The sequence below is a fragment of the Antedon bifida genome, chromosome 1 (genome assembly GCF_963402885.1).
Source record: "Antedon bifida chromosome 1, ecAntBifi1.1, whole genome shotgun sequence".
NCBI classification, from domain to species: domain Eukaryota; kingdom Metazoa; phylum Echinodermata; class Crinoidea; order Comatulida; family Antedonidae; genus Antedon; species Antedon bifida.
This window is the reverse complement of record NC_136226.1, coordinates 14691006-14708203: the sequence shown is the minus strand read 5'-3', so window position 1 is coordinate 14708203 and position 17198 is coordinate 14691006. Positions and strand designations below refer to the sequence as shown.

Genomic DNA, 17198 nt, shown 5'->3' with positions numbered 1-17198 from the left:
GTACAGGTTCCAAAATTACCACAGAGATCAGCATCACATGGATCATTATCTGATGCGAAAAACCGTATAAACATTTATTTAATTGTTTTAAGAGTTTTAATTAAGCCGCCTGCAATGACAACATATTACTTTATATAAATCATATATAAAGAGCTAATTGACTCTTACAATTTTGACAGAGAAAGCCTTCATAGCAGGATAGACATAAACATCTGGCAGAGCAGGAACCTCCATTTTCAACAACTTGACAAACACCTCCATTCAAACATTCGAATGCGTTGCATGGATCGTTAGCTGTAAGAATGCAATTTTAGATTCTTAAGCCTAGTCTACAGCTGCAAACTTGTCTATGCTAGAAACATGGAATGCGCTTGCTACAAGTAGGCTTTTAATGATTTTGATATGATATTGAAATGACTGCAAAAAGTCACTAAACTATATAGCAGTAAAACTACAACAAGTCACATTTCAACACTCAAAGAAAACGAGCAACCTGCATTGTCCATGCTTGATACCGATTAATGAAAACATAATGATCATACAATTTCACTGTAGACCTAGCTGTTCTTTTGACTTACATGTTTCACAAAAGTTTCCACTGTAGCATGCTGTACATTGACACTGGTAACTGCAACCATCTGGTATACAAACACCATTATTGAGACACGGAGAACCGTCGCATGGATTAGAGTCTGTTTACAAAATATTATATTATATATATAGAATACATATTAAATAAGTAAAACTGATACGTAATAAATGAATATATTGTGACAGTATCTAATTAATGATACAGAAAATTTAAAATCGTTCGCAAGGTTTTTGACTGAGTTAAAAAATATTAATCCTCTATGTATGTTTTCTTGTGCGTGAAAAAAATATACCAATTTGAATTTAATGAATGTGGTAGGTTTATGTGATGATGATGATAATGACACTTTCCTAGCTAGAAACATGTCAATGTGTTAAATTTTTCACTTACAAATTTGACAGTTGTCACCGGTGTAGCATGACCCTTGACACTGGCATATACCTGTGCAAGAAGCATCTTCTGTGCCTACTGAAATTTCACAAACACCACCATTTTCACAAGTAATGTCATCACAAGGATTTGTAACTGTATAAAGTAACAAAAATATTATATTGAAATATTCTTCTTGTTAATTATACTGTATAACATTAGGCCTTGAAAATATAGGTAAGCAAGAGTTTGGTTTTACTGAATTAGACGTTTTGTAAGTCAGCATTTTGTCAAGGGTGAGTTCAGCGGTGGGGTAAGCAGATAATTATGCCATACTAATAGAGTTTACATTCAAGTATTTAATTCCTTTCTTACATGTTTGACAAAAGTCTCCGGAATAACATTCTGGACAGTTACATTGACTGTTACATTCTGTTGGCGTTGCGACAATTTCACATACTCCTGGGTCACAATTAACACTGCTACATGGATTTGTCACTGTGTAAAAAATCATATCATAAGGTAGAAAAATGTTATTTCTATTAGTTATTATCTGGAATGGAATATATTGTAATATACATGTACTTATTTGGTACAGAAAAAATGATATTGATGCTGCACAAAAAAACCAACTTACGATCTGTACAGAGGGCCCCAGCGTAACATGGGTCACAAATACACTGGAAGGCACATCCTTGTGCAATACAAATACCGTTTTCACCACACGGATTTATGTTACATGGGTTGTTATCTGAAGAAGCAAATTTTTCAACAAAGTAAAACACATCCTAAGCTCTATACTGTGAGACTATTCTTATAGAGAAAGGGTTAAGTTAAGGACAATAGGCGAATTTAAGAGGAATATACAAAACATATATCCATAAATGTCGACGTACAGAAATGTACACATCTTATTTATATAAGTAATCCATTGAAAAATGTTGGTTCCTTTAGGAAAAACAAATTAAAATGCTTAAAATTACAAATATTAAAAAGACTTACATATTTCACAGAATGCCCCTTCATAACAGGACAAGCACTTGCACGATGCTGCATTTGTATCATCTACACAACAAGTACCTTCATTTTGACATAATATATCCTCGCATGGATCAACAACTATAATGTAATTTGTACTGGATTTACTTTCAAAAGAATACTACTATGGATACTTATTTTCCCATGCTATAGATACTTAGTCAAGAGGTTGTGACTATGTTTCCGTTCAAGTTTTATTTACCTGGGCATGTTGTTTTCATTGGTAGGCCTACAGTTATCGCTAACTTTGGTGGATTGGTCATCAACTTACCCGGGTAAATAAGTCTGAAGGGGTCCTAAGTAAAAGGATTATTTGCAACATTTACTAATCATAAATTTGTAAAAAATGTGTAATTACATATTTCGCAATCAGTTCCAGAAAAATTTGGAGGACAATCGCATTCATAGCTACATTCGCTGAAAGTTGATACAATAACACACTGACCACTATTGCAGTTAGCACCAATACACGGATTGTTATCTAAAGAAAGAAAATATTATAATACAAAGATAATTTATTAATTATTATTTTGTTAAAATACTGGATTAACGACGAGTGGCATGTGTTCTCCTGATCACTTGCTTCTAGGTTTGATTAAGTTCGAGATTGTAATACAAGGTACTGAGATTGTTTTCACTTTCATAAAGTATATATAATAATAATGAAGTAGTAATATAAAATAATAACTTACATATTTGACATCTGTTTCCAGAATAACAAGCTGGACATGAGCAAGAATAGTCACATACTTGTGCGGAACACACGCCTCCATTTTCACAAGGTAGCACAGCACAAGGATTGTTGTCTGGAAAAAAGGTATTATATTATAGGCCCGAATACATAATGCTTTATAGGTTATGCTTTGATCACAGCAAGAAATGCTGATTGTCCAGCAGATACGTGATTCGAATCCAGGTTTTTTACATGATTATACAGTAAGACAAGCAAGCATAATGTCAACGATTAATTTATAGAATGACGTAATTCAGTATAATACGTAGAAAAACATAACTTAGTGTTCATTACTGGTGCAAGTGGATCGAATGTATGCATTTATTTTAACATGCCATTGTTGATAAAGTTCGAATGAATTTAACTTTATATCGTCACTTTGTACTCGTTAAATTGAGAATACAGGAGGCATATAACAATACAAAATACTAATACGAGGGAAGAGTGGAATTTAAATTTTCCCTGATAATACTAATGACAGCTTTCTCAATGAACTCACATTGTTTACATAGAGTCCCAGAGTAACAGCTTAAACAGTTACAGACAGTTGAGTGACTAATTGATGAAGCCAGGCAAGTTCCACCATTACGACAATTCACAAACTGGCAGGGATTGGTATCTGGTAAAAGAACAATAACATTTGAGTAATTGAACGTATTTTTGCATTTTTATCGACTAACTTGTGTGTACAGTAGAAATATGAATATTATTATTGTAACATAATATATAAACCATATATTTTTTAATGTTTAATATATTAAATTGTTAATGTTAATATATTTAGAAATTAAATATTGATACATTGGATCAACAAACAAAATTTAAAGATAATTATGGTCTAGTATTACCTTGAGTATTATGGACATTTGAACAAATGAGAATCAGGATTTAAACGAATTTATTTGTTAAATATAAGCTTTTAAATCTACTTACATTGGTACACTTTTCAACTTCTTTTTAAATGAATATTCTAACTATTGAATTCGACTCTGTTGTCTGGAGTTACGCTTAGACAGCATGTAATTATGCGGTAAACACATACTCAAAGATTTAAACAAAATATTTTCTTTAGGAATTTAATTTATTTGTATTTTATTGAAAATCAGTGGATAAAAAAATAACAAACTATTGCTTAGGTCGGTAGATTATCAATATAATGCCAGTTGATCTGTAATCAAAGACTACACTTTATTTAAGCTTTTGAATTGCCATACTTTTAAAGCATTATAATTGTCAATTAATCGTTTCTCAGAAACAAAAGTTCAGACAAATAGTACCGATTCTGTAAAATTGTTATGAACGGCAATACTTACATGTTTGACAGTAAATTCCACTGTACCAAGGTGGACAATCTGTACATTGGTAACCACATTCAGTGGATGTTTCAACAACGACACATCTTCCACCATTGCAGTTTATACCGGCACATGGATTAATTACTAAATGGAGACAAACACTCACTTTATCTTGTCTAGTTCATAATTTTGGTTAATAGTGTTCAAGAATTAACTTTGTTAGGATACAATTGAATTGGTGTTTTGTACCATTTTGCTTTTAAACTATTGTCACACACAATAAAAAGAGGTACATGCCTACTATGATGAACTTTCTAAAATAATAATAATCATTTTAGACACTTTCGTAACAGAAGTTACAGCCTTCAGCATAGCATTCTCCATCATTTTGGCTAATATTTGAATCCCATAGAGGGACAGAGAGCGAGATATTTTCTTTTGGCAGTACCTCCTTTTCGATTCAGGCAAATTTTATAATATAAGTAGAGTGTTGTTGTGTATTTAGAAACATTTAAAATTATATTTATCTCTATTGAATGCTTTAAAAGACTGATATCCTCTAAGAAAACATTAAATGGTAGGCATACAGTAGGTTCATAAGTTTTAAATTGTTGGTTTACCATATTATAGTGTGAAATATAGAATTAATAATAACTTAGGCCTACACGTACCTTGTTCACAGTAGTGACCAGAGTAGCACACTCGACATATGCATTCAGCTTCAAATTCAGAGTTGACGATACAAGTTCCGTCATTTTTACAATGAAACGTTTCACATGGGTTTTTCTCTAAAAAATAATATTGTAATTTCGTTAAATAAACTTTCTAATCTATTGATCAATAGGAAATTAAGTGCTTATGAATAAGGAGACCAATTATATCTACTCACCTATTTCACAGTTTGTACCATAATACAAAGGTGGACAAATACATTGGTAAGAACAATCATTGAAAGTTGAAGTAGTATTACACTGACCGTTGTTACAGTTAACTCCATTGCAAGGATTGTTAACTACAAAAGAAAACAATTGAACAGTTTCAAATTTGATAGATGACCTATACGTTTGCACAATACAATTCATTTTACACCATTTACATTTAAAAATTAAATAAATATATGAATTTACAGAATGGCTAAACAATGTTAAAAAAGTAGAAAATTCAACAGATATGAAGAAGCATGAGCCATTGAATGAATACAGAAGCTAGAAGCTGGTATTATCATTAGTTTTGATTTTATTCATTGCAGAAGCAACCATTTTATAAGCATGTTAAACTGACAAATGCCCACACTTTCTATCAACTTAAATATATTATACTGTTGTCCATCTTTACTATGAACAGTACGGATTAAGAATATCAAAACAGTACACATTAATATGAAAACAATAATTTATATTAGGAATTATAATACATTGCCAATCGTGTGGAAATAGAGAGTTTGTTGTTGTACATCGTTTTTAGTTACTGTATGTACTTGGCAGTCTTACATGTTTGGCACTGACTCCCAGTAAAACAGCTTGCACATATGCAGTTAAAGCTGCATCCATTCTCTTCACAATAACCATTATCGCCACAGGTTACACCAGAACAGGGATTGGAATCTAGAATTGGAAAGTATTTTTCGGTAACTTTCGTTACAGCTATAGGTTTGCTTATTCAGTTATGATATGTGATGATAGTTATATGTAAGACGTTGACAAAGTTGGTAAAAACTTCTTTCATGTTGGGTGTGGTGATGTTAAATATAACAATGAAGTAAATAAATATGAAGCTGCTTGTTCTTTGTCACAATGACAGTGAGTGAGTCGTTTATACTATAACATTATAAATAATTAAATATCAATGAAAAGAATAGACTCACATATATCACAGTATGCTCCACTGTAGCACGATGTCACACATTGACAGTAATATCCTGTTCCCCACGCATTTGCAACGCATATTCCGTTGTCACCACATCGGTGATTTAGACAAGGATCACCAACGGGTATATAGCCTATGAGTGAGTTTATATTTCTAGTATTAGCGTTGAGTAAAAACATAATCTTCATTATTCTAATGGTATATTATTTAAGACATACTAAGCTATGACAAATAATTCTTCAACATCAGATGCTGGTCTATGTGTCGGCGGACAAAGTTTGAGTTTGATTAAAAACTATTTAAATGAAATAAATGTAAATGTACTGCAGAATGATGACATATAGAACACATTTTGTTATATTTATGTTGAATAACCATTAATTGATAATACATATATTTATTTACATATCCACTACTACAATTTAATTCAAGAATGAGTATTGACTTACCAGCACTTGAAAAACTAAATGTCCCTACAATTACAATTAACAACTGGAGTTCCATCTTCCTTGTATGCTTGACCCAATAATAAATATTTTACACAAAAAGTATTTTTTTATATACATGCTTAAATATGTTAATCTTCATTTAATCTATTTAACCATATTTTACATTCATTCTGCTACAATACCATTTCAATTGTTTAAACACTCAATACTGTCCTTGTCGTCAGTAAGCCGAAATCGTTCGAATACAATTTATTTTGATCCTGTTTATAGTTTTATTTTTTTCTTTACTAAGTACTTGAAGTAAGTAAATAGTTTATTAAGTATTTAATAATCCCTTCTTGACAATCCAGACGCGAGGTGATACAATGCAAAGTGTACAATACGTGCGATTCTTTTATATTCCTTAGCAACCATCTCAAGACATTATGAACTCCTAAGTTAACTCGGTCACTATCTGGTGCTGTACAATTATTTTAGTTGCGGCATACCAAGCACGGGGTGGTGGTGGATTAGCATTCGATTTAGAGGATGGAGAGGGGGTATTTTTCAGCATAAAGGGAACCATTACCAATTGATTGAAAGATAGATTTAGGCTTACCCCTAGACTAGGATTGGCACATTCACATAGCATTTTCAATGGTGGTCTCAAGTTTGAAAAGGGCACTTCAGGAAAACGAACGCCTGACTACGGGCTTGGTTGGACTAAATGCCGCATAAACATATATATTCATCATATATGTAAAATGCAAGAGTAATTGGCCGAGGAAATTCAATTAGAGGCAACCTTAATGTGTGATTCGGTACACACGCACAGTTAAAAATGTAAGAAACAAATGTACAGAAAGTGATGGAGACGGTATAAGAAGTGTAATGAGAACAACGACTAAAAAAACATAATAAATATCGGTCAGCCTTTGAGCTGTCCAACACTAAACAATTGACAAAAACAGAAATTTAAAAAGCATAATATGATTCCACAATATTAACCTATTTTGTGATAACAAAGACTAATATAAACCGTTGCAGTAGTTCATAATAACTACACAAATGTGCCAACATCTTGACCTGGATTCCACATCTAAAGCTTACCGATTGGAGTTTCTTTGAAAAATTCTTTTTCATAAAATCTACACACTCGTTTAACCATGTGGGAGGGTTAGAGTCTATGGGAGGGTTAGAATCTCGAGACAGTATCGGTTGGTGGTGGTGGTCCACATGATGAACGTATAATTAATATGCAAATCACACCTATGAATGACAATGCATACACACTTTAGTTTTTCCAATTGTAAAATCCCCTATTTTAAATAGGCCTACACCTTTGACCTGTGAAGTATTTATTGATGAATTACTTTCATTAGGCGGCACCACGTTGTATTTTCGGCCCAGCACTTACTATAGCAATCGAAATTCTTTTGACACCAGTATCAATTAACCTGAGTGAAGATTGAGAGAAGTGGATCACAAGAGAAGCAAAGTCAAATCTTTAAAACGCAGGATTAATAACGAATATTTGATATGAAAAAAGAAAATCTAAGTGATAAATGCTATGGTTACCAATATCAAAAACCACATCCGGGTAAAGAAGCGAATTAGGCCTATTAAGATGATCAATTTTAATATTAAAATATGCATTAAAATTAATAACGACTATTAGGCCTAATCATATAAAAGACGACAGATGAGTAAGATATTTTTAGATGATAGCATAACTAATAATGACAATGACTGTAACCATGATTATGATAGAACAAATAATGATAATGATCGTAGTCATGGTGATTAAATGGTGATGACAATAATGACTATAGTCATGGCGATAATGACGTGACGTGATAATAAACCACCAATTTAATGACATGTTATTGTGCCTAAATGAACCATCTTTATGTATAGTTTTACATTTTATTTGCAGTTTATAAACATTTTCGTATTATATTTGTTATGATTAGACCAATAAAGATTAATATGAATCATAAAGACCAATGATACTAATAAGACGAGGTAAGAACAGCAACAATTGGTTGGTATCGTAGTAACTCGAATGAATTGTTTTGTACACAAGACTTAATGTAAGTAAAAGGACTTCTTCAGCTTTGTGGTGTTGTAGTGTTGAGTTCGTGAATTCCATTTTTTACTTTAGATATGAATCAGTTGACGATATCTAACATTTTTTTGTTGAATATGCCATTTTAATGTCACATAATAGTTTAACTTTAAATAACTTTAACCAAAAATTTGACCGAAAAAAAAATTGATTTACCTGAAAACCAAAAAATAGTCAAATTGTCTGTCAGACAATTAGTTAATTTGGCTTTTTTATAAGTGAACATAGCTCACTATGTCGGTCGGTTGATCGGTCGGTTGATCGGTCGGTTGATCGGTTAGTCGGTCGGTTAGTCGGTCGGTAAACACTAACTCAAATTTGAGCACGCGACTGCATCCATGTATATGACCTTGTTTTTTCTACCGAAGTGAATAACTTATTCAATGTCTGATTTTATTAATCTTCATTTTTCCGTCATGTTTTTGGGAGACAATACATCTTTAAAATCTGATCGATAAAATACATTTCACATTAGAAGTGCTATAATTAATTAAGCGTCCACAACTATTAATATAATTTTTAGATTTGTTACTATAAGATGTAATTTAAAGTTATTTGATTATGGAGTAACAAAAATAACAAAATAATCACAAATTTAATTTTAAAAGTACGTTTATTAAAATGAAGAAAGCAAATGTCCTACTGGACATACTTTTATATTTTTACTTGTAAAAAAATACAAAACAAAACAAACCAAATATCATATCATTTTATATTTTAGTTCAAACTGAACACCGTTTATATAAATAAATTTAATAAATATTATTCTGGTTTTACAAAAACCCATGAATTTCACTGTAACAAATTAATTATACTGTAACATTCAATTCAAAATACAGTACATCCCTAGGTACACATTCTATCAAATTAAAAGTTATATTAATGCTTATATCATATTATTTATTATTTAGTTCCTGTTTTATTTTATTGGAAACTTGTTATTTTCTATTGTTAATCACAAAGAGGCTTTATTCCGTATGCGCGCTATAAGTCAAAATGTATTATTATTAGGCCCTATTATTATTATTATTATTATCTTAATGAAGATAAACTAACTTTTATATATTTATTCATTTACTAATATAAATTATTATAAAATAGTATTAAAATTTAGTATCTAATATATTATTTAAGATAAATAGATTCACAAATATATATTTCTATAGTATTTATTTCATTATTATTTTGTTTTTAGATATTATCCTCCGTATGGGGCGTAGTAACCAGAAGTATCTGCAAGTAAAATTGTAAAATATTAGTCTTATTAGTAACAAATAAATCACTGTACTCCAAGAAGCATTTTTAATTATGACATAGGAGTCTTGTTAGTAAAAAAATAAATTACTGTACTCTTAGAGGAATTGTTAATTAGGTAACAAACGAATAAACACATAAATAAAGTTAATCCGTGTTCATACTTACATTGACATCTATTGCCAGTAGTTCCACGAGGGCACCAACACCTGTAGCGTTCACATGATGGTACAAGTGGAATACAAACTCCATTGTTTTCGCACCCATGATTTTCACATGGATCAACGCCTGTTATTGTATAAAAATATGATATTGAAACAAACGTAAAGTTAGAGATTACAGAAGTTCTGAAAAACCTAAATAATTAAGTACTTCTCCTGATGAAGGGTTACTGTTACCAGAAAGCTCTGCAAATTTTTCTGGTTGTTTTAATTTATCATTTTGATTTAGCTTTTTGCTTATTTTATTTCAGTAATTTGTCTTTGGATTTCTATTAACCTATTAATATATATACATTTCATGAACATATACATAAGCAATATAAATGTACTGATGTGCAGACAAATCTTGCAAGAGAATACATCATTTGTATTTAAAAGAGAGTGAAGTCTTACGGGAGGCACAGTATCGTCCAGTGTAACACATGGGACAAACACACTTATACGTATTACATCCAGTTGATTCACACACGCCACCATTACCACATTTATGACTATCGCATGCACTGCTTACATCTAGTAAAAAACATAACATGGTTATTAAATATTTTTAAAACACCATAATATGGTTATCATCATCTTTTGATTCTAAATTTCAACATATTTTATGCGCAACTAGAATATATCTTCATTCATATACTTTCAAGTAAATTATTAGCAACGGTTTATGAGTTTCTAACAAGAAAATTCTTTAATCAGTCTTTTGTCATTCCTATATACAAAGCTAAATGTTTAAAATATTACATATATTATTATAATTGGAATAAGAATAATGTTATAAAGCTTTGTCTACACTATCAAACTAGTTTGATAAAAAAGTGTGATGTGCCCAAATATGGTAGTGATATGACATCATCGTGTCTATCCATATATGGGCATATTACATTTTTTTGTCACATCAATTTTGATAGTGTAGACAGAGCTTTAGATTTTACTCACAGTCTTGACATAGAGTGCCAGAATAACACTCTTTACATTTACATTCAGTAGTGTGGTCTGGTTTAACTACACAAGTTCCATTATTTTCACAATCAGTGTATTGACAAGGGTCAATATCTAAAAATAAGGGAAGAAAAGTTATTATTAGTAATAATTTATTTGTCTCAAAGTAACAAGAAGAAGGAATAGCTTGAATAAAAACAGTGTGGTTTTGAAAATGTATGTTGGCCAGTTTTTTATTTTTTCCTTCTGAAATGACAAAAACATAACATACACATAACTAGAACCTCCACCTAGGCATATGAAAACTTAATCGCATGTTTCTATACAGCTATGAAACCATCCTTTAAAATCTTATGAAAATCGAGCAATAGCGTTTTCTTTCTTTCTTTTATTTAGCCCCAAATATAAAGTATAACCGTTGCAACATAAATAAAACATAATAATATCCTGCTAACTAACAAATATAGAAATAAACAAACACACCTGATTGACCTCATAACCTCTCACCAATCTGGTGGAGGTAATAAATGGACTGCTTTAACAAGTAATTGAATACTGTACTTACAAGTTTCACAATTGTTTCCAGTATAGCCATATGGACAGTTGGTACATTCATATGTGCACTGACTGATGTTTGAAATAACTACACATTGCCCGTCATTACAATTCACATCTTCACAAGGGTTAATGTCTATGTAGAAAATAATTTTTTAAAATTTAGTTAAAATAAATTCATACAAACACAATTAAAATTACAATTACAACAGATAAGAGGATGGAACGTACAGTAAGACCTTTCAAAATGATTTGAAAATAATGCTGAAATGATTAATTATTATTTCATAAGAAAAATGTATAATAATTGTAAAATAATAATTAATATAATTAAGTGTATTTAGGCATTATATCTCCAAAATTAGTTGATTTGTACTCATTTCTAACAAAAAGGTTCATGTAATATATGTAAGATGTTAGACAGTGTCTTACTATTTTCACAACTTTCACCAGTATAGCATGCTGGACATTTACACCAAAAATTACAACCCTCAGAAATACAGAGACCAGAGTTTTGACATGAATTACTATCATCATTACAAGGATCATTATCTGTAAGAAAAATGTGTATAATTCCATTATACTGTTTTTAAATTAATAAAATGTTATTTATATTTCAATCAACATTAGTAATTGTAACTAAGATAAAAAAAAATAATTCAAAATTCAACAAACTTACATTTCTCACAGTATGTTCCAGAATAACAATCTTGACACGCGCAATAAACTTGGTAATAAGAATCAATGTAACAATTTCCACCATTTTTACAATCAACTGAGTCACATGGGTTGGTATCTGAAGAATAGAATAGAGATGATTAAAGCAAAAATGATTTTATATGGAATATTATTTGATAATGATTAATGAATGTATAATAAGTAACTTACATATTTCACAGTTATCTCCAGAATAGTGAGCAGGACAGTTAATGCATTGGTATGAACACACTGAATCAGTTGAGATTACGTCACATTTGCCACCATTACAGTCAATATCACTGCAAGGATCAATTTCTGTAAAACGATAAAGTGAAATGTCATCAAATGAAATAATGTTTTAGGTCTTGATTTTTGTTTACTAGTTACAACACTGAAAAATAAATTTAATTTAAGCATTATCTCTAAAATTAGTTGATTTGTACTCTTTTCTGACAAAGAGTTCATGTAATATATGTAATATTAGACAGTGTCTTACCATTTTCACAACTTTCACCAGTATAGCATGCTGGACATTTACACCAAAAATTACACCCCTCAGAAATACAGAGACCAGAGTTTTGACATGGATTACTATAATCATTACAAGGATCATTATCTGTAAGAAAAATGGGAATAAATTGTTACTTTTATTTCAATTAACTATATTAATTGTAAGTAAGATAGAAAAAAAAAAAATTGTGGATTCGAAATTCAACAAACTTACATTTTTCACAGTATGTTCCAGAATAACAATCTTGACACTCGCAATAAACTTGGTAATAAGAATCAATGTAACAATTTCCACCATTTTTACAATCAACTGAGTCACATGGGTTGGTATCTGAAGAATAGAATAGAGATGATTAAAGAAAAAATGATTTTATATGGAATATTATTTGATAATGATTAATGAATGTTTAATAAGTAACCTACATATTTCACAGTTATCTCCAGAATAGTGAGCAGGACAGTTAATGCATTGGTATGAACACACTGAATCAGTTGAGATTACGTCACATTTGCCACCATTACAGTCAATATCACTGCAAGGATCAATTTCTGTAAAACGATAAAGTGAAATGTCATCAAATGAAATGATGTTTTAGCTCTTGATTTTTGTTGACTAGTTACAACACTGAAAAATAAATTTAATTTAAGCATTATCTCTAAAATTAGTTGATTTGTACTCTTTTCTGACAAAGAGTTCATGTAATATATGTAATATTAGACAGTGTCTTACCATTTTCACAACTTTCACCAGTATAGCATGCTGGACATTTACACCAAAAATTACACCCCTCAGAAATACAGAGACCAGAGTTTTGACATGGATTACTATCATCATTACAAGGATCATTATCTGTAAAAAAAAAGTGTATAAATTGTTAATTTTATTTCAATTAACTATATTAATTGTAAGTAAGATAGAAAAAAAAAATTGTGGATTCGAAATTCAACAAACTTACATTTTTCACAGTATGTTCCAGAATAACAATCTTGACACGCGCAATAAACTTGGTAATAAGAATCAATGTAACAATTTCCACCATTTTTACAATCAACTGAGTCACATGGGTTGGTATCTGAAGAATAGAATAGAGATGATTAAAGCACAAATGATTTTATATGGAATATTATTTGATAATGATTAATGAATGTATAATAAGTAACTTACATATTTCACAGTTATCTCCAGAATAGTGAGCAGGACAGTTAATGCATTGGTATGAACACACTGAATCAGTTGAGATTACGTCACATTTGCCACCATTACAGTCAGTATCACTGCAAGGATCAATTTCTGTAAAACGATAAAGTGAAATGTCATCAAATGAAATAATGTTTTAGGTCTTGATTTTTGTTTACTAGTTACAGTACAACATTTAAAAACCTCTAAAATTAGTTGATTTGTATTCATTTTCCGACAAAGAGTAATTTATGTAAGTTATGTAATTTATGTAAGATTTACCATTTTCACAACTGTCACCAGTATAGCATGCTGGACATTTACACCAAAAATTACAACCCTCAGAAATACAGAGACCAGAGTTTTGACATGGATTACTATAACCATTATTACAAGGATCATTATCTGTAAGAAAAAGTGTATAATTCCATTATATTTAAATAAATAAAATAATAATAATTAATTGTAATTAAGATAAGAAAATATAATTGTGGATTCAAAATTCAATTAACTTACATTTTTCACAGTATGTTCCAGAATAACAATCTTGACACTCACAATAAACTTGGTAATAAGAATTAATGTAACAATTTCCACCATTTTTACAATCAACTGAGTCACATGGGTTGGTATCTGAAGAATAGAATAGAGATGATTAAAGCAAAAATGATTTTATATGGAATATTATTTGATAATGATTAATGAATGTTTAATAAGTAACCTACATATTTCACAGTTATCTCCAGAATAGTGAGCAGGACAGTTAATGCATTGGTATGAACACACTGAATCAGTTGAGATTACGTCACATTTGCCACCATTACAGTCAATATCACTGCAAGGATCAATTTCTGTAAAACGATAAAGTGAAATGTCATCAAATGAAATGATGTTTTAGCTCTTGATTTTTGTTGACTAGTTACAACACTGAAAAATAAATTTAATTTAAGCATTATCTCTAAAATTAGTTGATTTGTACTCTTTTCTGACAAAGAGTTCATGTAATATATGTAATATTAGACAGTGTCTTACCATTTTCACAACTTTCACCAGTATAGCATGCTGGACATTTACACCAAAAATTACACCCCTCAGAAATACAGAGACCAGAGTTTTGACATGGATTACTATCATCATTACAAGGATCATTATCTGTAAAAAAAAAGTGTATAAATTGTTAATTTTATTTCAATTAACTATATTAATTGTAAGTAAGATAGAAAAAAAAAATTGTGGATTCGAAATTCAACAAACTTACATTTTTCACAGTATGTTCCAGAATAACAATCTTGACACGCGCAATAAACTTGGTAATAAGAATCAATGTAACAATTTCCACCATTTTTACAATCAACTGAGTCACATGGGTTGGTATCTGAAGAATAGAATAGAGATGATTAAAGCACAAATGATTTTATATGGAATATTATTTGATAATGATTAATGAATGTATAATAAGTAACTTACATATTTCACAGTTATCTCCAGAATAGTGAGCAGGACAGTTAATGCATTGGTATGAACACACTGAATCAGTTGAGATTACGTCACATTTGCCACCATTACAGTCAGTATCACTGCAAGGATCAATTTCTGTAAAACGATAAAGTGAAATGTCATCAAATGAAATAATGTTTTAGGTCTTGATTTTTGTTTACTAGTTACAGTACAACATTTAAAAATCTCTAAAATTAGTTGATTTGTATTCATTTTCCGACAAAGAGTAATTTATGTAAGTTATGTAATTTATGTAAGATTTACCATTTTCACAACTGTCACCAGTATAGCATGCTGGACATTTACACCAAAAATTACAACCCTCAGAAATACAGAGACCAGAGTTTTGACATGGATTACTATAACCATTATTACAAGGATCATTATCTGTAAGAAAAAGTGTATAATTCCATTATATTTAAATAAATAAAATAATAATAATAAATTGTAATTAAGATAAGAAAATATAATTGTGGATTCAAAATTCAATTAACTTACATTTTTCACAGTATGTTCCAGAATAACAATCTTGACACTCACAATAAACTTGGTAATAAGAATTAATGTAACAATTTCCACCATTTTTACAATCAACTGAGTCACATGGGTTGGTATCTGAAGAATAGAATAGAGATGATTAAAGCAAAAATGATTTTATATGGAATATTATTTGATAATGATTAATGAATGTTTAATAAGTAACCTACATATTTCACAGTTATCTCCAGAATAGTGAGCAGGACAGTTAATGCATTGGTATGAACACACTGAATCAGTTGAGATTACGTCACATTTGCCACCATTACAGTCAATATCACTGCAAGGATCAATTTCTGTAAAACGATAAAGTGAAATGTCATCAAATGAAATGATGTTTTAGCTCTTGATTTTTGTTGACTAGTTACAACACTGAAAAATAAATTTAATTTAAGCATTATCTCTAAAATTAGTTGATTTGTACTCTTTTCTGACAAAGAGTTCATGTAATATATGTAATATTAGACAGTGTCTTACCATTTTCACAACTTTCACCAGTATAGCATGCTGGACATTTACACCAAAAATTACAACCCTCAGAAATACAGAGACCAGAGTTTTGACATGGATTACTATAATCATTACAAGGATCATTATCTGTAAAAAAAAAGTGTATAAATCGTTAATTTTATTTCAATTTACTTTAGTATTGTATGTAAGATAGAAAAAAAAATTGTGGATTCAAAATTCAACAAACTTACATTTTTCACAGTATGTTCCAGAATAACAATCTTGACACTCGCAATAAACTTGGTAATAAGAATCAATGTAACAATTTCCACCATTTTTACAATCAACTAAGTCACATGGGTTGGTATCTGAAGAATAGAATAGAGATGATTAAAGCACAAATGATTTTATATGGAATATTATTTGATAATGATTAATGAATGTATAATAAGTAACTTACATATTTCACAGTTATCTCCAGAATAGTGAGCAGGACAGTTAATGCATTGGTATGAACACACTGAATCAGTTGAGATTACGTCACATTTGCCACCATTACAGTCAGTATCACTGCAAGGATCAATTTCTGTAAAACGATAAAGTGAAATGTCATCAAATGAAATAATGTTTTAGCTCTTGATTTTTGTTTACTAGTTACAGTACAACATTTAAAAACCTCTAAAATTAGTTGATTTGTATTCATTTTCTGACAAAGAGTAATTTATGTAAGTTATATAGTATATGTAAGATTTACCATTTTCACAACTGTCACCAGTATAGCATGCTGGACATTTACACCAAAAATTACAACCCTCAGAAATACAGAGACCAGAGTTTTCACATGGATTACTATAATCATTACAAGGATCATTATCTGTAAGAAAAAGTGTATAATTCCATTATATTTATA

The 17198-nt window shown here is 30.1% G+C and overlaps 1 protein-coding gene and 2 long non-coding RNA genes across 3 annotated transcripts; all 3 read right to left on the bottom strand.

The window, feature by feature from the left end:
* Window positions 1-9604: 9604 nt before the first annotated feature.
* On the bottom strand, window positions 9605-14206 carry LOC144834996 (uncharacterized). The gene is made up of 7 exons (XM_078690006.1): window positions 14198-14206; window positions 14087-14144; window positions 13051-13176; window positions 12842-12958; window positions 11851-11970; window positions 11429-11554; window positions 9605-9682 (listed from the first exon to the last, which is right to left on the bottom strand). Exons 1-7 carry the CDS (start codon window positions 14204-14206, stop codon window positions 9648-9650), a joined length of 591 nt encoding a protein of 196 aa, XP_078546132.1. The 3' UTR covers window positions 9605-9647.
* A 668-nt stretch (window positions 14207-14874) lies between these two features.
* On the bottom strand, window positions 14875-15649 carry LOC144839877 (uncharacterized). The gene is made up of 4 exons (XR_013611800.1): window positions 15566-15649; window positions 15272-15397; window positions 15063-15179; window positions 14875-14956 (listed from the first exon to the last, which is right to left on the bottom strand). It is a non-coding gene; the product is annotated as an uncharacterized LOC144839877 (long non-coding RNA).
* Window positions 15650-15795: 146 nt separating this feature from the next.
* LOC144839829 (uncharacterized) lies at window positions 15796-16435 on the bottom strand. The gene is made up of 3 exons (XR_013611793.1): window positions 16316-16435; window positions 16009-16134; window positions 15796-15916 (listed from the first exon to the last, which is right to left on the bottom strand). It is a non-coding gene; the product is annotated as an uncharacterized LOC144839829 (long non-coding RNA).
* Between the last annotated feature and the right edge of the window lie 763 nt (window positions 16436-17198).